The sequence below is a fragment of the Limanda limanda genome, chromosome 4, assembly GCF_963576545.1.
Source record: "Limanda limanda chromosome 4, fLimLim1.1, whole genome shotgun sequence".
Lineage (NCBI taxonomy): Eukaryota > Metazoa > Chordata > Actinopteri > Pleuronectiformes > Pleuronectidae > Limanda > Limanda limanda.
In genome coordinates this window covers 8,489,401-8,514,209 of record NC_083639.1, presented here as the reverse complement: position 1 = coordinate 8,514,209, position 24,809 = coordinate 8,489,401, and the positions used below count along the sequence as shown (strand labels likewise).

General features: G+C 40.7%; 1 protein-coding gene across 1 annotated transcript in view; it reads right to left on the bottom strand.

The window, feature by feature from the left end:
• Positions 1-20,298, bottom strand: part of cacna1da (calcium channel, voltage-dependent, L type, alpha 1D subunit, a) — a 55,534-nt gene extending 35,236 nt beyond the window's left edge. The window contains exons 1-4 of the mRNA XM_061069107.1: positions 19,994-20,298; positions 19,241-19,346; positions 3,805-3,944; positions 321-493 (exon numbers count right to left, since the gene is read on the bottom strand). Coding sequence (XP_060925090.1) covers positions 321-493; positions 3,805-3,944; positions 19,241-19,346; positions 19,994-20,298 — 724 coding nt within the window. The remainder of the gene's footprint in view (positions 1-320; positions 494-3,804; positions 3,945-19,240; positions 19,347-19,993) is intronic.
• Positions 20,299-24,809: the final 4,511 nt, after the last annotated feature.

The following is a 24,809-nucleotide window of genomic DNA, read 5'->3' as shown; positions in this document are numbered from 1 at the left end:
GTTTCAGTACATGTTTCTGTTGATCTGGAATCACATGTATCATATCAATGTGTCAGGAGTGTTTACTGTGATTTTGTTTGTTTTTATTCCACACAGAGCTTATGTCTCTGGGGCTTTGATGTCCAGATGAAAAACAGTCCTCAGGGTTTGAACATACACCATCTGGACTCTTCCTTTCAACCTACGCTTACTGGAAAGAAGTGTGTATTAACAATATATATACAAAATAATATGTGGTAAATGTAATGTACTGGGTCTCGCTTGATTCATGTGGGTTGCATGTGTTTTGGTGTGTGGAGCTCAGCGGGTCCGGTTCTTACTGGGTACTCCTGAGACCAGCCGCAGGGGTCGCAGCACACGGAAGGCTCGAAGGGCTTTAACGTCGAATCCACCTGGTTTCCCTCCATGGCCGTGCATCGACGGATGCTCCTCGAGTTCGTCACCGTCTGGCTTATCCTCTTTGGTCAAAAGCTCCAAAACAACACTGAAGAGTCTGTCAGAGAACAAAGAAAAGACAGTCACACTATTATCCTGAGGACACCCGGTAACCTGAGTGTTGACATATGAGCCATGTGCTGAATTTTCACAGCACCCGAATCACAATGATTGGAGGAGATGAAATCATAGAAATGTCGATTGATGGATTAGTCATTCCACAGAAAAATAATCAATCAATCACCTCTGTTTGTTTGTATATTGGTTGGTTTGTTTAATTTTAAGCAAGTTTACAGAAAAATTACTGACTGGATTTCCACAGAACCTGGTGAAAGGATGTGGTATTTGTCAGGGAAGAGCCAATTAAATATAATGTGTGAATCCGGATGATGGGTTGGAGCCAGGATAATGTTTTCCCCACTTTTTGTAACATTGCAATAGAGGACATTGTACAAACATTGTCGCTAATTTCTCAGAGAGTAATTTCCACATCTTGATGAAAACAATCAGGCACATTGAGGGAACTGATATCTATGAGTGTATGCAATTTGGTGCTGCTTGATTGAATTTAAGGGGACTATTGGGTTATGAGCTCTACTGCGTGCTATTCTTATTTTGATTAATCCTTTCAGTCAATTTTCAAGTAAAAGAAATGGAAACTATAGCTTCTAAATATGTTATTTGTTGCAAAGCAGAGTAAAAATTTGGTCTCCTTGGGCTCAGGACATAAAACTGTACATTTTACGATATTATACGAAATAATTAGTGCATCGTATCAAATCTACAATACCATCGTCATTCATCAATCATTCTCTTCAGATATAAAAACTTAAATCTTCTCTCACACTTTCAGTGTCCTCACACTATTCACACTCTATTCAATAAACAGTTAGTGTCTTTGTTTTACTGTTGCTGAACCACCAAAGTAATATTTAACTGTGAAACTGGAAAGTAGTGTCACCAGTTTTTTTTACAGCCACCCACAAACCATACTGATATCACCAGGATACACTTGGATTATTAACAGTATACGAGTTTCAAACATATGTTAATTATAGTCAATAAATACATTTTTAAAACGAGTTACCCACCACATTTCAGATTATATTCAGATTAAGTGCATAGTGTCTTTGAGAACGTGAAAAAAATGTATCGGTTCTTACGTTTCCTGAGCAGATTATCACTAAGTAACATACTTCTAAGCTACACATGAGACATTCAGGGGCAAAGCTGAGAGAGCAGTAAAATATCTCAGCCTCAATGTAAAGAGATAAATGGAGCAAGAACGCAGGCTCCTGCTGTGCTCACAAATTAAAATCAGCAGTGAACAAATCTCTTGAATCATGATGGAAGACACTTCACTGCAGTGGGTTGGACGCCACTCACCTAGCCAAGAGGGAAAACCCATCTCACCACATCATATCAAAGCTGTGGGCTCAACACAGGGAAAGAAGCTGCTATACGCACAGTCTGCTCAGACTTATGTTGCACTAAGTCACAGCTGTAAGATTGACTGGCTGCCACTGGGGTTTCATTACTCATCCAATCACGTTCTAATCAAAAGCCTCCACATGGCAACACTGTTCAACTGAACATACCTGAGGAGAGACAACTTTATGTAGCTGATACATCTGATTGATTCACCAGTGAAATCAGATCAAGTCTCCTATTATGTCTTTTCAAACATGTATCATTTTTAGCCTAAAATCATATGAAGTAGCATGTTTCTGGCCTCCAGATGAATCCATGTTCAATATTTAATCCCTCTGCAGATCTATTTTCCTCCTCACCAACTCCTTTTTTTCTCTTAAGCTACTTTTGCCTACAAGCTGTTTGCTGCTGGTGAACAGTCAGTCTATCTGCACACAGATGCCCAATGTGGCACCAAACAAAAGTGGTGAGAGTGAACCAAAACAAAAATGTGTGGGATATAAAGACAATAAACCACATTGTACATTTTGGTCTTTCCCATTAATTATTGAAACTGTGGCAGCCGGTCACATCCTTTCTTAATAACATAAGAGATCTCCAGCTTGGCGTTTTATCACAGGCTCAAACTGGCATTGCGTGCTTACGCTACCGTCAACAAAGTTTTTACCGTCCATGCAGACAGTCAGACTTTTAGTTGTAGCTGTGTACGTACCAGCAAGTGGCAGGAAATGCAGTTCTCTCTCTGAAATGAGAACTTATCTTTCGCTATTTTGTTTCTATCACTTTGAATCTGTTGTGAGTGAGAACTCATGCACGTGCAACGCAAAAGATGGAATTCATTCTGGGGGAAACGCTGTATTTTATATTATTTGCAGTTAATGAGCTAAAACTTTAAATTTCAACGGTAACGTCCAAAACCTCCACTTCAAATAGGCCTGAAATTCAACATGATATCTTACATGCCTTTAACTTGCATTACTACACTTTTCTCTCTATGAAGAATGTTTCATGAAGTTAAATATGAAACTTACATGACAACCTTATTCTAACCTCCATAAAACCATAAACCGACCTGCTATAATCTATGAATACAAGACACAATCATATCAAAGCTTGTTGTGACGTGGACTGAACTTTGTCCTTTTATAAAGCTGTTTCAGAGAGATTTTGAGTTATTGTTTCACATCAGATACTGGCAGTGTGTTTTATATGTGACGTTTCATGGATTTAGCAACAGTCACTCTTCACAGCAGCAGCAGCAGCAGGCGTCTTTGCATCTGGCTGCATGGCAGCTCAACCTTGCATGCTGGCGCATACAGACAGAGATGTGACCCAGCTACTCACTGGACTGTGCGCATTAGAGGAGAGATAGAGAGAGGGGAGAGAGAGGTAAGAAGACAGAGAGGAGAGAAAATAAGGTGCAGTAAGGGTGCAGATAACAATCGGTGAGGGAGGAGAAGACAGGAACGAGGGCAGAGTGAGGTGGGGAAGTGTAAATCATCAAATATAACAATTTGAGGGATCAAAACGCAATGAGGAAGAGCTGAAGAGACGAAGCTAAAAGACAGTCGGAGAGAAGAGAGGGAAAGATGGGAGTGTTGGAGAAGAGATGAAGTATGGAGAGATGCATGGTGACTCACTCCAGTAGTGGTAAAGCTCTGATTTATTCTCTCTGTCTTTTCTGGGTCAGATAGTGTGGGTGTATGAGGGTCTCTATTAGCACTCGGCCACTTGGAGCAAAGGATTAAGCAACTTTAACTTCAACACCGAAACCCTCTCTGAAAAACTGTAAACTGCAAGTGTTGAAAGTGTGAACTCGAAGAGCAAGAACGTTTTTTAACATAACAAAACCTCACAACCTGGTCAACAGACAGACACATCTGATAGGATGTCAACTAGGTTTACTATGTTCAAAAATACGAGAACTTGAAAACTTACCCTATGACGACAATGACAAAATCCAGCATGTTCCAACCGTTTCTCACATACGCATTCTGGTGCGCTACCAGACCATAAGCGATAATCTTCAGAAAGGTCTCGATTGTGAAAATGATGAGGAAGGCATACTCAACGGTTTCCTGTGGACACACACACACACACACACACACACACACACACACACACACACACACAAAAGAGAGAACAGATTGTTATTAGGATACAGACATAAAGGACTATCATTAAATATGGACATGGGAGGGTATTGTTTTGGTTGGACCCATTGACTGTGAAAATAAAGATGGATGACATGACAAGCATCTTGATCAGCCCCTGGTATAGGGAGCATAGGTCATAAACCCTGTCTCCTCCATGTTAGCAGATGGGACATGGACCAAACTAAAAAGTCCAAAATAACATCTAATAAACTCTTCTCAAAGATAGCTTTTATCAATTTATTGCTTCCATCCCCAAATTGTTACTGCACCGACTTGACAAGATGGTAGATTTCATATCTGGGACCTCGGGACAGTGAGAGGAAGTGGTGCAATTCGTCCATCTTTACATTAAGTCTGTGAAGGGTCAAAACATACTGGCACTAACACTGAAGGATATATATGGAAGCACACAGAAATAAGTGGATAAAAATATCATCTGATGTAAACATGGGCTGAGTGTATTCCCAGTATACAAGTACACTTATACACTTTATATATTTGTATATATATTGCTGACTTTCATGAATATAACCTGAATATCTTTGGGTTTCAGACAGCTGCATGGATAAAATAAAACATGTGAGGATGGAACCATGACCTTGAATTGTTTGATTCATTAATTCATTATAAATTAATGAGGAAATTGTCAGGCTGATCAATAGATAATTAAAATAATTATTAGTCAGAGGAAGAAGATTCAGTGATGAAGGTTACGAGGACACATCTTAGCTGATACAGTATTATGTTATGGGATAGAATTCATGAAGAGCAAAATCAGCTGGTAAAAAGAGAGCGTGGGGCCTTAGGGGCGTGACCTCGCTTTGACAAATACTTATGATGTAAACTTTTATGAAAACATTAGATTATTAAACTAAATTAAGAACCAAGTAAAGGGTGCACAGAAGAAAAACATATGTGATCACACACATAGTTATGTATATATATAAACATTGGCTTATCAAGTCCAAGATTACAAGCATGAGTCTTTACAACATTGTGGGTGAGTGTCACACGAATTTCTTTTACATTGAAAAACCAGACCAATATGAAATGCAAAAACACTCATTCTGTCGTACTGTGTCCCTCTAATGTACTGAACGACATTACTCAACCACAGCAGCTAAGTTTCACCTTGTCCTGACCTCATTCTCAGCTGATGTGGTTCTCACAGTCTCCAACACTTGTCTCAGCACATACTCACACAATATGAGAAACTTTGAACAGATGCACAAGAGTATTCCTGAATAAGAACAGTGAAATGTCTGCTTCTTATATTTTGAACCTCACAGAACCAGAGATAGCAGAAGTAGACTGAGCTGACTTTTTGACATTGTCTCTAGAACACACTACAAAGAACATAGTTGCCCCTGACGTGCATGTGCCCTCTGAGCCTCTCTCCCTCTGCTCATAATCCAGAATGAACAAAACTAAATCCTTGAAATTAATCAAAACTATGTGAGAATGGGAAATGTGCCTTTGTGGAAGAGGAAAAGTCAGAAGCACAAATTAAAAGACAACTGCACTATCCATCCCTCTGTCTGTCCGTGCTTCCCACTTATCCTTTCAATGGACAGGACACCAAACTATCAGAGGGCCGACATATAGACATTAACAACCATTCACCCTCACTTTCACACTTGCGGGTAATTTTGAATCTCCACTCAACCTTTACTGTGCTGTGAGGGGCTAAAACAGCAGGAAACGGGTGGAAATTCCTCATTCACAAGTCTGAACAGCCAGGGAGTGAGCTCTCAAGGCACCAATGTATCTGAGTGATGCTGAGAATAAACCAAAGTGGCTCTCAGTAGAGTGAATACCTTTACCAAGGCCCAACAGTCTCCTTAAATTCAAACAAGCTCTCTAAGCTAAGAATGCATTTCAATATTTCAGCTACACGTTGGTGGGTAGGTTTGTGTCTGTATTTGCTATACAGAGGCTGATATAAATTTAAATCTGCTATTTTTGATTTTTATTTGGAACTGCACCAAATTGCACACACTCATACACATCTGTCCCCTAAATAGTTTGTGTTAATCTGCTGACAAATAACACTACCAACCAACCAACAGACAAACATTGCCTCCTCGGGGGAGGTTAAAACGGGACAACAAGAATTTAAATAAAATGGCTGTGTTTAGAAGACATATACAGATTAGAGCCAGTGATGTAACTCAACATTGTGGCTTCCTGCGGTTGTTTCAAAGACAGAGAGAACACAGGAACATGAAGCCATCAGGTCGAGGTCGGCCGGGAGTGAAACTGACAACTGGGCCACACAGAGCTTAGATAAAGGTGTTGTGTGCATGTTAATGCAGTGAGATGTGTGAGAAGCTGGAGGTGGACACACCACAGGGTGACTCAGCAGTTTAGGACAGTCCTGGGACCTCCCCAGGGATATGAAACAAGAGAGAGGACCTCTTCATCCTTTATGCAAGAGGCAGGTCAATGTAAACTCTGCCTATAGGCTGGTCTTTACATTATCAGTCCATCAGCACAACTCTACACTGAAGGTACAAGACACCGTCATTTCGCTTTTCCCATAGGACCTCCATAGATTATTATAATATACAATACAGACAAATGCACAGACACTAACATATTATTAAAAACATAATAACCTCTTCCACCTGAGGGAGTCCTTAATCCTCTGCTCTGTGTTCTCTGTGGACACAATAACCGCAGCGCAAGAGCACTGTGGGCTGCGGGGCTTGTTTTCCCAAGCATTTACTGCAGATTGTGAGAAGCACTTAGCCCAGAATAAGAGACGTGGCCCTCTTTGTTACTGCAGTAAAAAGGTTGAGTTAAGCTCTTGGCTGCTGCCTCTGTGACATGAGCATGCTCAGGCCGGGGGGGAGCACAGAGAACAGAGCGATTCATACAAAGATGGACAAATAGTGACAGAGGGACGAGTGAACAATTTCAGAGACATTTACAGACCAAAAGAAGATTGTAAGCCGCTGCTGCAGTAACGTGTTAAATTGGGAAAAAAATATGTTTTAGTGAATAATGAATACAATATTTTGACGTGTCTGATATTTTTTATTTCCTTCTGGATTCACCCAGTTCTGGGTTGAGGGGATTTGATTTTTTTCTCAAGATTTTTAGAGGAAATATTATTTTGTTGGAAAAAAATAGTCTCTCAATATTTTGATTATTTTTTATGTCATGAAATGACAATGTTAAAATATAAATTGCGAGATTAGTAAAGAAATACATAATCAAAATAATAATAATAATAATATACAGATGAATCTCAGAGCTGAAAACTATGGAAGTATTACTGGACTACAATTAGAGGAGCCTGAGTGACCTAATAATCTGACACCTTTTAACAAGATGAAAAAAAAATGAATCTGCACTGATGCAACAATCAGGGCCTTTGTCTGTGTGTACAGTATGTGTGTGTGTGTGTGTGTGTGTGTGTGTGTGTGTGTGTGTGTGTGTGTGTGTGTGTGTGTGTGTGTGTGTTTTGAATTGTTCCTGTTTGTTTCCAGGGATGTTAAAAAATATAACATTCCAATAAAGTGGTTGAAAAAAAAAGGAAGAGAGAGAATGACAGTGAGGACAGAGGCCTTTGGGGAGGACCATAAATATCTCTGACTCATCTTCATTTATTTGCGCTGTAAAGAGACTCACTGTAACATGTCCTCTTTTCTCACTATACTGCACCATATGCATTCTATCAGCACTTATATGTTCACCTCACTTACTCCTATGCTGTCACATTATCACAACAAGATACATCATGCAATCACGCACACACACACACACACACACACACACACACACACACACACACACACACACACACACACACACACACACACAGACACACACGTACATGTCCCTAAATGCAGATTCACAGGACACAATGAACTCATGCAGAGCAAGAGACCACACAGCATAATGCACGATACTCCTGTGCTCTCACAGCTGAACAGGCCCCTATCTCTCCCACAGGGTCAGTGTTCATGTCTCAGTTCATCTCATGATGCCTTCCTCTACATGACCATGCCATAGGACTGAGCCAGGCAGACAGCAGCTATGTTAACCTATTTACAATTCAGACACGCATGTTTGCAGTGCTCAGGAGGCCCAGTGCATCCTCCTGCAGACTAGACACGGAAAATGTATCATATAATTGTGTGCATATAAGGGAGAGGGACTGGGACAAGGAACATCTTGCAGTGTCACTAAAACTGATCAAACATGATCTTCTATTATCTGAATAAAGTCCATTTTAAATGAAAGTTTCCTGAAGTGAGGCCGCGGGAATCAAAACTCATCACCGTACCTCACAGGCTAAATACAGGAAGAATTGTTTGAAGGAATTGTTTGGTGTTTTGGGAAATACACTAGTTGACTTATTTTCTGAGAGTTACTTTATTAAGTCGGAGAGTGTCTCATCGCCACATGTGTATGTATTTGAAAGATCACATCTGAGCGTGTGGCGACGAACCTAGTCACATGAGTCACAGTGACAACATGCATGTTTGATATCTGTGCGCGCCTTGGCAGTGCAAACACAACAAACTATACGCAACAATAACAATGTCAGAGCAAGCCATATGTAGCACAGTGGACAGTAGAACAGCACCGACACACCACACACTAGCCAACACATTACTTTAAACTAATCAAAACTCTGCAGCCGTCAGCAGAGGGACAGTTTGAGAGCAGATATCTCCTGAGTGTCACAGAAACGTAATAATGTCATTTCGGATCTGATTCTGCTCACAATGAGCACGCGTGTATTCTGTAGGACTTCCCGCATCACTCTCCTCCCCCCACGCTCTCTCTCCATCCCTCCCTAGCTCCCTTGCCTTCTCCTGTCTGTATAGATCAGTCAGTGCCACCCAGCTAAGCCAGGGGGGGTGAGGGGAGCCAGCATTTAGTGCTTCTTCACCGCCTACTCTTGCAGGTTTGCACAGTAAGTAAGTGCGCTTGAGTGAGCAGACTATGTTGGGATGGCTGTTCCAGTGTGTGTTATGCATGGGGTTTGTCTTTTGCATCTTTTAATAAGGTCTGCTGCACCACCAGTTGATTCAGTTTGTACATCAACTTAAATATAGATGCTTTATTTATTGTAACTTATTCTGAGCATGGGTGAGCACGCAAATCTATGTACCAATCAATTTCCACATGTTTAAAATATATCAGTCTCACCCAGATACAACATGCAATTTCTTCTTTGCCGCTTCAAAACACCAGTTGTGCTGTACTGCCACTGACAAGGACTGTTTTTAGAGCGGTGAAGAAGAGGTGGTATGTGGTAGCATAGAGTTTGCAAGGTCTAAGTAAAATGTCAGCAACTTGGCAATAATTCAAGCTGGAAAGTCCCACAAGTAAAACGGTGGTGTGTTCTGTATGCAAGACTTCCAATTTGAAAGGGCGGAGGGCAATAGTGATGTTCAAGCAATCTCATAAAGGTCTTATTATTTTTCTAAAACATGGCTGTACCCATTTAATGAAGTAACTGTTGTATATTTTATACAGTGTCAGTAGCAAATACACAAAAGTTCAGGTATAAGAATTGTTATCGTGAAGGGAAAACATTTTAAAATATGGACTATAACACTGACGATCCAAAACTAAATCAGTGAATGAAACAACATCTCTTGTTTCTACTTGAACACATGAAAAATGTAATCCAACAAAAACAATAAAAAATACAACATAGTGTACAGCTCATCAGCTCTAATGCCCTGTTCTTTATCAATCCATATAGCTGTGCCCATGTGTTTATGTTTACAGTTTGTGTGTAGCATAGCGTATGTGGTGAACACACAGGTTTATGTGTATGAAGCACTGTGGGGGCAGGCTGGAGGTGTGTGAGGATGTGGATGTCCCACTGCAGAGGAAAACCCCACGTGTGCAGGTCATAACCACACCAAGCAAGTAGCTTCACAAAGAAACACAACATCACACGAGTATCTGTTGCATAAGGTTGTTGCCGATGTATAACCTAGTTCTGCCCTAAAGTTACACAATCGACACACAGAATATAACGCAATCATTGAATCAAGCTGGAGCCGTTTTCTCAATTCCCAAAATGCCTAAGCTGTCACCAGCCGTGTGTCAGCCAGTCTGCATCAGCCTGTAAAAAGATCTTCAAAGTTTAAAGAGTGAAGGGGGAATGGAGCTCATTAGCAAAACCATCAAAGCTCCTCTTGATGTCGTCTAATCGTGCAAATGTTGCAAAGCCTACATCTGCCACCTAAACACTAACACACCTGACACAGAGTTAAGCATTTCAGGTCAGCCCACGCTCTCCATTTCACATTTTAATATAGACACAGGCAACAGAATACAAATGACAAAAGTAAAACTTGTGATCTCTCCAGCATTTTGGGTGTTTGTTCATTTGTGAGAGATAATGTTCTGTTACTGTACAGTTCATCTGCATGAACATGTAGTCATGCTTGCAGATGTGTGTCCATGCAAGGATGTATACGTGACGGACAGTAGCTGCCATGGAAACCAAAACAATGGAACAAATAATTGGGTCCAAATGGAACAATTGGTCATGTGACAGTCTAGCGAGGGCAACAGTCATCAGCTATTTTCCTTTTTCTTTTTTTTTTGACGACTTATGGATCGAGATGTTAAGAAGATTTTAACAAATAAGATAAAAACGTGTTTTAGAAACAAATTAAGAACCCTACTTTAAGCACCTTAATATTTGGCTTTTCACTGCATGACAAGTAATCAGCTCCGTGTTTTAGTTTAATTAAATTATATCTTATTGCAGCTTTTGGTTCAGATGTGGACGAGGCTACAGTTGCAAAAGCTGCCTAAAATGTGCAGGTGTCTCCATCAATGTGTCTGGGTTTGGTAACTCTCATCATTGTTTAGTCTTTAACAACTCTTCCCAGTTGGATTCAGGGTTAACCTGAGTGTCAGGGACCCAGCTGTCAAAGGAGAAACAACAAAGGATGACTTTTCACAAAATGGGATTCATCTCAACCAGAGTATTAAACCTCTGCAGGATCAAATCGAACTGACACTAGAACGCTCCCATTTTCATATAAAACCCTGAATCATACAGGAACTGCAAAACTGCTTTAACGATCAGATGAGGATTCTCATTCTGAATAAAGAAAGATTTTATGGAAAATTGACTCTAACTTCACACAAAGAAACCCCCCTCATGCTAAAATAAATTGTTTTATGTTTAATTAATAAAACTATCAAAGCCTGTGATGATGAAGTGAGACCACACTCTTTAAATATGTGTGTTTTGGTGAATTTAGTGAGACTATGAATTTGACCATATTTCTCTTTCAGCTCTGTGGCTGTGGCCGTCACACTCAGTTCATGTCTCACACGTTAAATATCATCTGTGAATGTGGAGTTCAGTCTGCCTCACAGTCCCAGTTCATACCAGTTATTTACATAACCAGAGAGAAAGAATTGATCAATCCGTAAATCGTCTGTTTTCCTTTAAGATGGTCTGTTTGACGCACAAGATCCGCTGCTGAACTTTATCAGGGATGCACTCACACACACTGTGCACTGCCCACACAAAGCTAACACAGCTCTGACTCCCCTCTCTCTCTCTCTCTCTCTCTCTCTCTCTCTCTCTATCTTTCTCTCTCTCTCGCTCTCTCTCGCACTGACACACACACACACACACACAGAAATACACGTTCAAGATAACGAGCAGGGACACTGCTAGTGTGAGCCACAAATGAGCAGTTACGTTAAGTGACTAAACACATACTTCCACCATCGTCTCTATGGGAGGCCACAGTCCAGACCTTGTTGCTTGTGCCAGCCAGTACACAAACACACACACACAAACACACACACACACACACACACACACACACACACACACACACACACACACACACACACACACACACACACACACACACACACACACACACAGCTGACTGCTTGATGAAAATCCAGGTCAGTAACTTCCTCAGCCTATAGACTTAGATATACAATAATTATGAACGAAGACTGTAGCAAACAGTGATGAGAAGAAATTGTTTCAAAGGACACAGTGGCAGCTTGTGTCTTAAGTCCATTCTCTATCTCTCTACTTAAAAGAAAGTGAAACCAATTCCTGGATTCACCCATTTATCCAAATCTATTCTGAAATTTATATAAATGAAAATATATATATGTATGTGTATATATATATAAAGTGTACAAGGGATATTCAACATCTTGTCCTATATTCTTAATATATATTTTAATTCATGGAATCTTCCTAAGTTCATTCTCAACCCCTCCAGAGAAATTCATGGAAGTTGGTTCAGTTTTTGAGTAATCATGCTAACAAACAAACAAACAAACAAATAAACAAACACAGACAAAAGCATAATCTCCTAGACAAAGGTAGACGTAAGGTTTATACTCATACACCAGGCAGTGCAGCAGAATACAGTTGACGTATCATTTATATTTTTACAATTTATTACTCTAGTTTGCTATTTTATTAGGGCTGGGCAAGTTAACTCGCTTTAATCGAGTTAACTCATCACTTATTTAACTCAGACAATTATTTTATCTCGCATTAACTCAGTCTTGATTATTTATTGTTTTATTGTGAAAGTCAGGCTTTTATTTTGTGAAAGTCTGTTGCTGACTGCTGCGGAACCGGAAAAAAGAAAATAATTGGCGGATAAACAACCATGGATAAGGGTACGGAGCTTTTACATGGCCATTTTCATTTTAAAGTTCTTCCAGACGGTGGAGTCGACAGAACCAAAGTAATTTGAAGCCACTGCCAAGGTGAATTTTCTTATCACCGGAGTACTTCCAGTCTAAAATATCACCTAAATGCAAAACACACAGTTGATATCAGCAAATCACTCAACGAAACAGCGAGCGGAGCGAGGCTTCGGCAGACTACGTTAGACGCAGGGAGGAGTATACATTTTTCATAACGAAGAGGATAAAATTAATGCCCTGGCAGTGGCATTGACCTTTAATTTTGTATTTGTTTTGATAACATTGTTAAGTTGAGATTTACACTGAATATTTTATTTAACTGCTACTGTATTAAATGCTAATGTTAAAATTGTTTGCACAACAAATGTTATGCCACTTTCGTTCATATGGCAGAACATTGAAAATAAAATTGCGCTATACACTACTTTTTAATTCATTATTGGATTTTGCGTAACCAAATGCGATTAATCGTGATTAATCAGGGAAATCATGCGATTAATCGCGATTAAAACTTTTAATCGTTGCCCAGCCCTATATTTTATTAATCTTAGTTTGTCCATGAGAGACTCTAAAGCAAAGTGAGCAGTTAACTGCATGAGGAACCTGTTTGTTCTTGGGTCATTTAGCTATTTGTTGTTCTGTTGTTGTTGTTAGGTCTGGACTTATTGGAAGGGACATTTTTCAGGTTTTAAGGCAACTAATGAATGGAATAATTTAATTTTAATTTTGAGCTTAAAAAACAACTAACTACTAAACTTTTAATAGTTTGTGTCATAAACATGTTTTAAAAATAAACCCTTCACTGTATTGTGCCTCTAATGTTGTTGGACATGAACCACTGGGAGCCTCTCAGTGGCGGCTTGTCACAGTGAAGCACAGCGTGACCGTGATCAGTCAACAGGCATTGACTTCAAATCACCAGTTTGGCAACATGATGGTTGTCGGTATTTACATCGGAAATGACTCCTGAGGTTGTAGTTGCTCATTTTGTGGAGCACAGTATGTACTAATGACTTAGTAGTCGTAGTAAATATATATCAACACACGCTGCTATAGTACGTCCTCTGTGCTGTTGAGCTGTGGGCCTCAGAGTCAATTGGTGGTAAACCATCTGATCTTACTGCTGATGTGAGGTTCAAAGTGAAACTGAGGCTAAATCTGTGTGATACCTGAATCTGTATTTGAACCTGTGGCAGGAACCTAGAGCTGCATGTTGGTCAACAGATTGTGCTTATATACTGTGGCCAGTAAAAGCTGAAAGACAGCAGTGAGCCAGCCAAAGCTAAGGCTAAGCCAAGTTTTACAGAGTATAATTAGAAATCTTGCGACCCAAGCAGAACTTTACATCAAGACGAAATTGTATATTTTTATGGATCACTTTGTGATAAATAAGGAATTAAATTGTAATTGTATGTATTGTAAAATAGTTCTACAAAGTCTTGTCATGTGAGTTACGGAATGATCTGTGCCATCTGTCACAGTAGAAAACCCTGGAACATATTACATTGCTGGTAGATGACAAGCATTTTAATCGTCATTACTGTAAGAGAGCTTCACTTGTTAATCTTAAATGAGGAGAACAGTCATTCACAACAACATCTCTAAATCTAAATTTCATAATTACCTCAAATCTAGATATGATATAGGATAATAAATGCTGACATGCTCATTTGTAAGAGCATCTGAATGTGAAGCTGACTCCAACTGCCACGGCATCCAAATGACCTCCCTATCACTTTGTACACACACATTTCAGTCTTTACATGTTTCTGTCCTTTTTGTCCCCAATAAAACAAATGGCTCTGCGGCTGAGGCATTATGCAATAACAATGATACGGGCAAACACTACATGATAGTGGACGCGATTCGCCGCATGTTTCCTTTACGAAGGATAAGATTTATGAATCATGTTCACCATGAAAAGGTCATCGTTTTGCTCAGCTACCTTCAGCGGGAACTGCCCGGGGTGTTGAGTCTCAGATAAGTCAGAAATGACCTTAAAGCAAAGGCAGGAGGGTTGCAGACGATTTGTCTGTCCCACAGACAAGGTGGGTGACAAGGACATCCATGTGCAAGGATGGGATGTGTGCGCATTTCTTACTATTCTGGTAAAATGACTCAACAAATGGAAGAGGACGAAAAGGAAAGGGAGGTAAGAAAAGATTTAGAAATGACTGTGAGATCCTGACAGAGATTGTTGTCTCACGTGCGCATGTGTACTTCCTGTTACTCACTTGTGCCCCTTGGTGGTAGCAAGACCCCAATCTTTTGCCCTGTGTTCCGCCTGAGGAGGAAATTGCTTTCTATTTATAATGAGCTGCTGCATTTAACCAAGCCATACTAACAAGACGGGGAGACTCATGCTGCTAAGGCCTCTATGACTTTGCAGCAATGCACTGTTTCATCTCACTGCATCTGTGCAGCACCTACACACTGTCTACACAGTGTAGCATGAGCAAAAGAACAGAAGCAGGCTTATTTTTCGCTTTCAGGAGCTAATGTGACTGAGAATCCTTAGTGACACTGCACTGAGCGAACAGTCCACACATGCCCCACAAGTCAGCTGGTGTGTATCAGACTCTCAGTGTCCCTGTGTGTTGAAAGTTATACCCACTCTGAGTGTGTCACCGAGTTAAAGCCTGCGTAGTTCTGCTGCCCTGCCATATAATTTGATCCTTGCTTTACACATCAGGCCTCTCAGCACCTCGCCTCGGGTTTCATATCAGTCCTCAGTCCACCTGTGAGCCGGCGGCGCACAGTATGTGAAATGGCAATCTTCCCGACAGCCTTGCCTGCTGGCGACAAGAGCAACACTAGCTCAGAGTTTTGCTCTGTAGCGCTCCTCCTGTGAGAACAGCGTGAGTTCTGTGGAACAACTACGGCCGAGCTGGCACACACCTGCACTCAACTACAAACTATTGAATTGTTCAACCTCTGCTGAAAAGACAGAGATTGCATTATTTACCCTCTGGTGATTTAACGTTGACTCTGCAGAATTTAACAAAAAGTCCTGTGCAAGCAATGTAAAGCTGTCTTTAGTGCAAGACAAGAGTCAGTATAATCGCTGTAAGCAGAAAAACACATGGAGCAGGTAATGAAGACTCTGTATATGCAGAAAGGAGAATCTTTAAAAATCTGTCCTGACTATAAGGGTTAGATAAAAACCCAAAATACAAAAGATATCTTTGTATCTGATATCTATCTTTGTAACACCTTGTCCTATCATCTCTACTTAGTGGTCTCGTTCATGATAGTATTTAAAACAGCATTTCTAGTTAATTTTGAATGGGTGTCCACCTCCACCACACATATGTTTAGAGAAGAACTATATCTGCTCTATTAGAATTAAGTTACAAAGATTGCACAGTACTGCCCATACAGCTGAGTCAAGACAGCTGACACTATGCTGACTCACCACTATGCCGATGATGGAGTCATTTACACCATGTTTTTAGTCTAAATGTCCACTGTGATCCAGAGGAGGATAGGATATTTAAGTTTAAAACATGGTGGAAATGATGCCATTTCGAGTCAGATTTGAATGTCAGAATGGAGAAGTTCCCCCCCCCCTCCTCCCATCTGCATAGTGGTGAGTAGATAAGTAAATTTTTGGATGAACTATCCCTTTAAGTGTGAATACCTGCATAATAATATATTATTGCATTAGTACAGTTCAGTCAGACAACTCACGTTCAAACATTTATCGCAGCATTAGAACAGGTTTAGTGTTTGGCGACTAGGCTCCAACTTAATCACTCCCCCATATGATTACACAGGAATGATGGGAGTGATGAGCAAATACTTGTAACCCCCCTGTCGGAGCCTACAGGTGGATGCTGGGGGGGGGTGGAGGGGCTGAAGCAACTGGTAGCAATGCTGCAGCAGCAGTGCAAGCAAAGGGGATGATGGGAAATTTCTCTCTGCTTAAATAGACCACCTGATAAGGTGGGTGTGTAGTATAGATGGTTGTGGAGAGTGAGGTATGTCACATGATGTATGTCGCATGATTGGAGGGGTGCAGCTCGAGTTGCCTGACTGAACGAGCTCGCATGCATCGCTCCATAAACGAGAGCTCAACAAACTCCACCTGCAGCGGGGGCAGCGGGTTGGAGATGGGGGTCATGGTTACGTTTTCCCTTGTCAAGATACAAGATAAAGAATTTTGGTTTCACATTTTGGCTTTAGAATCATTTCATTCCTACATTGGGACATTGGTGGTAAATATTCAAATGCTTCCAGGCCTTTCTCTCTTTCAGAGAACCTTCAACAAATGACAAACTGAAACTCTGAATAAAAAGAATGTAAAATGCTCTTTAAGCTTATAATGGTTTGTCCAGTATGAAATAAGCACCTGTCAACACTTAGCCAGGGTCAATTAGTCCAAAGCTCTGCTCATATAAGTGAGTGTAATCTGTCACTGAGAGCTGTTTAGTTTTAACAGCCATTCACAACACAACAGAGCAGCCGGGCAGCTGAAAGTAGCTTCTCTTGACCTCACATCTATTCTTTGTAGTAAAACATGTATTTCGTTCACAGCAGCACTTTGTGTCATAACATGTCAAAATAAAGTCAAAGCAGTGATGCACCAATCTGTCTTTTTCTGCTGTGATTCAAAATGAGCAAACCTCATGTTAACATTATGAAATAAAGATGAAAAGTATAAACTATAAAGTACATTTTAGTAAACTTAAACAAGCCTTGATTTTGAAAATCAATGTTAACAGTGTTCAGGCACACACCATAGCTGCACAACTCTCACTGTCTATTTCATTTTCTAAAACACATAAAACCCATTTAACTTCTTTCCACATATAAACAATCCCGCCCATGTTCATCAAATAAATAACCACACTTGTTATTACACCTTAGCGACAGACTACACCTACAGTGTACCAGGTGTATGAAAAGCCAAAGTGACAATTTGTTAATAATTCAGATTAAAAAGCCAAAAGGGAACCTGGTAACATTAATTAGTCAATCTGCAAAGATTTTCATGTTGAAGGTAAAGCAGCATCTGGATATTGATTACACACGCTGTTTTTCTTCTAAAGTGTCTGCTGTTATCTGTAACACCAGGGTCAGCATGAGTTTGTAACCTGTTTCCACATATTGACATCCCTACCTACCACTGTGTTCTCATTAGAACACATTGATTGTGAAGCACATATAAAACAGAGACGATTTAGCTTCAGAGTAGCTTTGCACATCAGAAGAAGCCAACATGACCCAAAACAATATGATGTTTATCTTAATATGGTTCTGTAATTTCTGGCTGATGTCTGATTCACTTAGAAAGGTCAGTATGGATGCTGATATCAATTCAAGGGTTCAGATTGTTGCATTTTAACCAACAACTCCAGTCCAGCATGCACACTCACGTCTATTAGTTTAGTTTAAACACTATTCTTAGTATATTTATATCAACATTAGGGCAGCAAATAAGTTTAGCAATATCCAACCTTTCTAAGGTCACATTTCAACAGAAGTGTGCCCTTTGCCTAACAGTTGTCACTATCAAGACAATCCATCTCTTCCAAACGTCCCTCTAAACCAGGCCTAATGTACTGTATAACTCTGTATGAGACACTGTAATGTCCCAGATGGCCGACTTTCCTCTGATGCAGCACCGCTGTGTAAACAAACACCCTGAGGTCACCCTGCAGGAGGTCAGACTGGGAAGCAGCGCACCTTTACTTTGCTAAAGGGGACAAGACACACTTTTCACTGAGGCTGCAGCTTATCCCGCACAGTGGCTTCAGGTGTGTTACCAACAGAGAAACATTAGCGCCCGTCTTTTACAACAATGTGTAATGTGCACCCGCTCTCAGACGCAGCTTTCAGGACCATCAGATGTCTGCAGACGCTCCGTATAAGCTGCTCATAAATCATTGAGCACTACAGCTGAATTCTGCTCAACTAAGGACCACACTGTGTGTGACTGTCAGGCTTCTGGAGAGCACACTCATCCTCAGCTGGGAACAATGCTTACAACACCACAACACTACAACACCCATAATTCATCACACGAGGAGGAAACATGCACAAGGTGCACAGAGTGGTGCAATGACGAGAAGCTTCTAAAAATAGAAAGCTGAATAAAACCTCTGTACAGGAAAACTATGACATGATAAAGCACCAATGAGGTTAGTTGTCAGGTGTTTCTCTGAGCACAGCAGATACTGAACCGATGACGTCACCATCTTTACACAAAGTCACATTACTGTAAAATCTCAACATATATCAAAGACAAAGTAACTATAATATATAGAAATAATAGAGAAGAAAGTCAAGAGAGGATTATGAACCAGAGGAAATCATCTTTAATTATTTCTAATCATGTGTTTAAAGCTAATGACCCGAAATTCTCACAAGAGGTTTCGAGCATGTCAACTCAAACAGACCAGCTCAACATTAAGGCAAGAGCAGTCCGCCTCTGATTGCAACCTTTGAGTTTAAGTAGCAGCGCTGATTGAACAAGCACCCAATGGATGACTGGATAATAACAAAGACATAAAAATAAGGCCACTCACCAGGTCGTGGTTTATGGAGTTTGAGTCATCTGCAGGGAAAGGGACGTAGACAGCTAAGGCCATACAGTTGGCAAAAATGGCAATTAATATAAAGATATCAAATGGCCTGAGAAGAGAAGTTAGGGAAAACACAGGATAAAAAATGACTGAACATTGAAGAATAAGTGCATCATATTAATACCATTTTTGGTTTCTTTTGTTTCTGTAACCACTAATCACATCAGGGGTTTACAAGATAAGTAATGAGGTGGTCATGAGCCAAAACTCGCTCCAAAAACCACCGGATTACATTGATGTTACCCCCCAGATGTAACTGCAGAGCTAGAGACCTCATTCTCTCCATTATTATTACTACAAATAAGATCCGACATGAGTTTTAGACAAGAAGAACAACAACTAACAATGATTGTCATTATTGATGAGTCTGGCAGCTATTTTATTGACTAATTGATAAGAACATCGATGAGGTCTCCATGGTGATGCTTTCAAATGTCTTGTATTGACCAAGAACCCAAATCACCAAGATGTTCACTTGATTCTGTTCTAGAATAAAAAGAACAACATCCCCACAATGAGCCAGAGGATATTTGGTGTTGTTGCTGGATGCATTTCTTAAATTATTAATGATCAAAATATTTGCCTAGTAATTTTCGGTCAATTGATTACTCTATTAATTTAACAATAACAATTTCACACACTCATGCACACTCATACATGCACTCAACCCCACATAGGGCCACAATTAAAGGATACTTCCACTCCACCAGGCTGATGCAGGCCCTGCGTACGGGGTTGTTGAGTTTGAGGCAGAACAGAGCCCTTGGTGGCCTGCTGTTTGCATTACTGCCCTGTTTCTTGCTTTTGGCATACTGCTGCCGCTTCTTCTGTGCCAACGCACCTACTGGGATAGTGGTGGTCGCTGGGGCAGGCGGGGCAGGAGGAGCGGGCGCCGCCGGGGCCGGGGCCGGGGCCGGAGCCGGAGCAGGGGTGGCGGCGGGAGGGGCTACTGGGGCCGTGGGGGCTGGGACTGGGTCTGGGGTGGGCCCGTTGGCGCTCATGGTGCGGGCGTGGCTCTGTGAGGAGCATCCAGCAGCATGGATCTGCCAGGGTAGAGAGGGAGGCTATAGGAGGGCAGAGCGGTCTGACCAATGAGCTGGCACGTCACCAGGGGGAGAGACTCTGGTGCTGCTGGCATTATTTGCCTCTGAGAATGAGAAAAAGGTGAGAACAGGCGGCATTAATCAGTTTTTGCACACTTTATGACTTGATGACAGAGCACATCACAGGTGTCCTCAAACCGCAACATTAGATTCAGGAACACTCATGAAACAAACTGATTGACCATGCTCCATTACATGCATTAGATTTGCTTTAAGGCTATGCCAGATAGATCATGAACAACTGCTTCTAATATTTCGGCTCCTACAGTCGGCATTCCAAAGTGTCCTGAGGAACAGACTGAACCCCGAATTTCTCCTCAATTCAGTGAATGGTGTAAAATGGAAAGAGCGCTGCATACTGTAGCTCTGTATGAATGTGTGTGTGTGTGTGAATGTGTGTATGCAACTCTTACCATAAAGAAGTTTGAGTGGTTGATAAGACTGGAAAAGTGTTATATATAGATAGTCTATTTATTTATTAACTTTGTAAAACACACCATTTTCCACTGGTTGAGAAATTGACTACATAAATACTAACAAATTGTCTTAATTGAATTTGGTGTCTTTGTCCAAGTCCAATACTGACAATTTAATTCAACCATCTTGAAGATGGAGTTAAATCTAAAGGTTTGTTTCCTGATTGTGAGGTGCAGCAGAGATGCTCTGAACATGCAATTGTTGGGCTGAATGGACTCATGGGAAGTCAAGTGACGTAGGTATATAACGTGGCTTACAAATAAATGGTTGGGGTCATACTGTATGACAAGGTTTTGTGTAGTGTATATATAAAAGACATTATGAGAGTGAGGAATTTAATTCACGCACACCTAAAAAATGCTTTAAAAAATGGCAGAATAACGTAAAGAACTCTTCTACAGTTAATTGAAATGAACTGGTCCCCCGTCAAGCATGCTTAGAAGATACAAAAGAAGAATAAACCGTAGCACTCTTGCTCTAGAAAAAATTGAACAGCCTTCATTGGTGTGTTTAAGGGTTAGTCTCCCTGAAGGAGGCCAGTGTGCTGTAACACGCTGGTGCATTTTCTTTCTGTTATTATCACAGTAATGCAAAATAATTCTCACAACAGGAGAGCAGTGGTTTATATAATTTAAATCTAGCATCCCTGTGCCAGAAGGATCCTTGCAGGATTTTATTCACATATTTATCCAAACAGATTCGCTCCTCTTTCCTCTCTATAGCTTTTGCCTTAAACTACAATAAAAATATGGCCTCAGATGTGGAAACACATGAGTGAACTGAGAGCTGCCACTCTCAGTTGGTCTCATCAGTTGTGTAAGTCCTTGAATTGCGAGCAGGCCCCGCAGAGGAAGAAACCGAAAAGGTCACATTGCACTGATGCTCCAAGGAGAAATCATCTTTATATTGTTGCATTGAGAGACAAAAACCCAGATGATCAGTGAGTGTTACTGTTATGTGACGCTGCTGATCTGGTGATGAATCCAGACTTTAACCTACATCTCCTTTGTGCTCTGAAATGCTTCTTCTGCCTCATTGCCGAGCCGAGGCGAGAACAATGCGTAAAATACATGCGCTTTTTTTTTTTCCTTCTGGGGGGTTGGATAGTAATGCCACGGCTGCATCGACCGTGCACCCGTGCATGAAAATGAACACTGTGGTTTCCATGAGCAGAATAGCCATCATCTGGCGAGGTGATATATGTTTCCCCTTGGACGCCACTGAGGTAAGATGTGGTGAAACCCAGCAGAAAAAGAGGAGACAGCAGAAACAGCTGGCAGCGTTATTACAACAAGCCTCCGCTCAGTGGACAGTCCACATGATCAGGTTTATTCTAATGAGTCTGGGTGATTAATAATGAAAAACCTCCTCTTCATCCGAGCATGACAGTGCCGAGAGGAAAGTGGCCATTGATATAAAAAAAAAACTGCTGTCCTCTAGAAATAAAGATGGGAATAAAGGCATCATCACTGTCTGCATGCAGAGAGGCAGCTATGCTAAGAGGCTAACTTCAGTTTGATGCGCCGAGCTCTACCTTTTTTCTCCTGGAGACTTCAGGGTTGCGCCGCGGTCCTCTCCTCTCCTTCTCCCCGGGTCCTGGTCCAGTGGGTACGGGTGTGATGTGTTCGCAGGTCCGGTCTCAGTGACGGCGGAGGTTTAAAATGCATGCACCAGCTCCAGCAGCAGCAGGACGAGGAGAGGGACGCGTAGAGGCTGCGTGCATTAATTAGGCTCTTCCATGGTGATCGTGAAGAGCTGACGATGGAGACGGGAGAGTGCGCATCAGACAACAGAGAGTCCGCTGCCTGCTCATCGCCACAGCGCCAGTGAGACAGAGGGACGAGAAGAACACAAGAGGGTGAAGCTCGATCCCTCCTTCTGCCCCCGACGCTGGTGCACAGACCCTGCTCTGATCACACACTGCACATGGATCACACCGTGCACTGCACATGGATCAGAACATATACTGTATATGGATCAGAACTATTTCTGCACATGATCAGAACATATACTGTACATGGATCACATCATATACTGTACATGATCAGAACATATACTGTATATGGATAACATCATATACTGTACATGGATCAGAATATATACTGTACATGAATCAGAACATATTCTCAACATGGGTCAGATCAAATAGGTTGAATGAGAGATCCTCTGTCAGGCCTGCCTCTTGATTCTTTAACAAAAACGAGACACCTTTCAAACAGGGTGTCACATGCAGCCTCCATTTATCACGTGAAGGTCACTATTATTAGACTCAAATCATCATGAGCCTAATTTCACTGCTGTGATACAGATGTGGAAAAAATTACATCATATAGGATCATATACGGTATATATATATTTGTATATATGTATGTATTTGATTATTTGTATATATCTATGTATGTATATATATATATAAAGCACAACAACACTATAGGCCTACTCACCAGTACCTTTTGCACACTACTAAATGTATTTACCTGTGCCACTGCACTTTATCTAAGTACATTTTTCTCTACAAATAATATTTCTGTCTGTAGTGTATGTCATGTACACATTGTATTTTCTAGCCTTTTTTATTTCATACTTTTACGTTTTCTCATTTTGACTAGCTGCTGTACTAACAAGTCATTTTAATCTGAAGTAGTTACAATACATCAGCCATAAGAGTGACTTGTTGGGGTGCGGTGGCAAATATGATCTATTAATTAAAGACAAAATAAAATCTAGCAGGACTCCAACCCCACTTCTAATTTCCGGAGTCTTCTGAAATGGGTTGTATCTTAGAAAACATATATCAAGTTAAAACTACTGCTGCTCACCAAATTCCCATTTAGATAATACACGCTCATTAAAAACATGTTCTTTCCACTGGTAAAACGTCGCCACCCTTCAAATTGTTACCAAACATAATTACTTATTCCCATTTACCTCCAGTGTGATGTGTTCATAATGAGACAGTAAGTTAACACGACCCTGCCTGAAACACACCTCTCTCCCGTCACAGCTGTTGTTCCTAAGCAAGCAGGTAATAAGACAAGTGTATGTGCATAAATAGAATTTCACTTTTTGAGAGTCTTATACATTCAAATATAACTTATGTTGTGGACAACATTTGTTAAAATCTCTATCTTAAATAAATGTTTATTTCTAATAAGAAAATGTAAAACATACTTTGTCACCATGCATAATGGTGAGGGCTCTATAAAAAAGTGTAAATGATCAATCCATTATCAGCACGTTGTTATTTTGTGGTGTGACAATGTTTTATAAAAGCTATGACCTCTCATGTAAATGCTGTTAAAATGATCCCACCATAAGCTTAATTGTACAAAGTCTGTCTGACGAATGCAAAAGCATCACAAAGCACTTGTACATCTGTCAGGCGTACAGCTTCTTATTAATCCCCCCCCCCCTTATGAAAAACTAATGACCAAATGATAGCTGTGACCCCCAGAAGACCCTTTAAAACACTTCTGTGGATTTTATGAGCAGTCACTTGTCACCAAGCCTGTTTAGAATCACCACCAAGGAAACAGCAACTCTGTAGGTGTTATAGTTGCATTGTAATTTTAGATTATAAGTTTTAAAATGAATGGGTTTACCCACAGACTGTATTTAAAGATGGACGCCGCATCTCCACTTCCTCCCACAAACGTGTGCTTTGACTTATACCTATACTGCACCAGGTGGCCATAAAAATTTGGCTTCACTTTTGGAAGGCAGTCATGTCTTCCCTATGTGTATAAATTTCAAAAAGTTGTTTCTTTTTCTACATATTGCTTTGGTTAATGTTGATAGTAGTACAGCATACAAATGTCACCTGTTAAAGTCAAATTAAGATAGGTCATTTTATTTTATTTCAGGTTGCCTTGAAATACAGACAACAGATTAAGTTACTTTATATGGCTAACTCTGGCACAGTTAATTTTTTT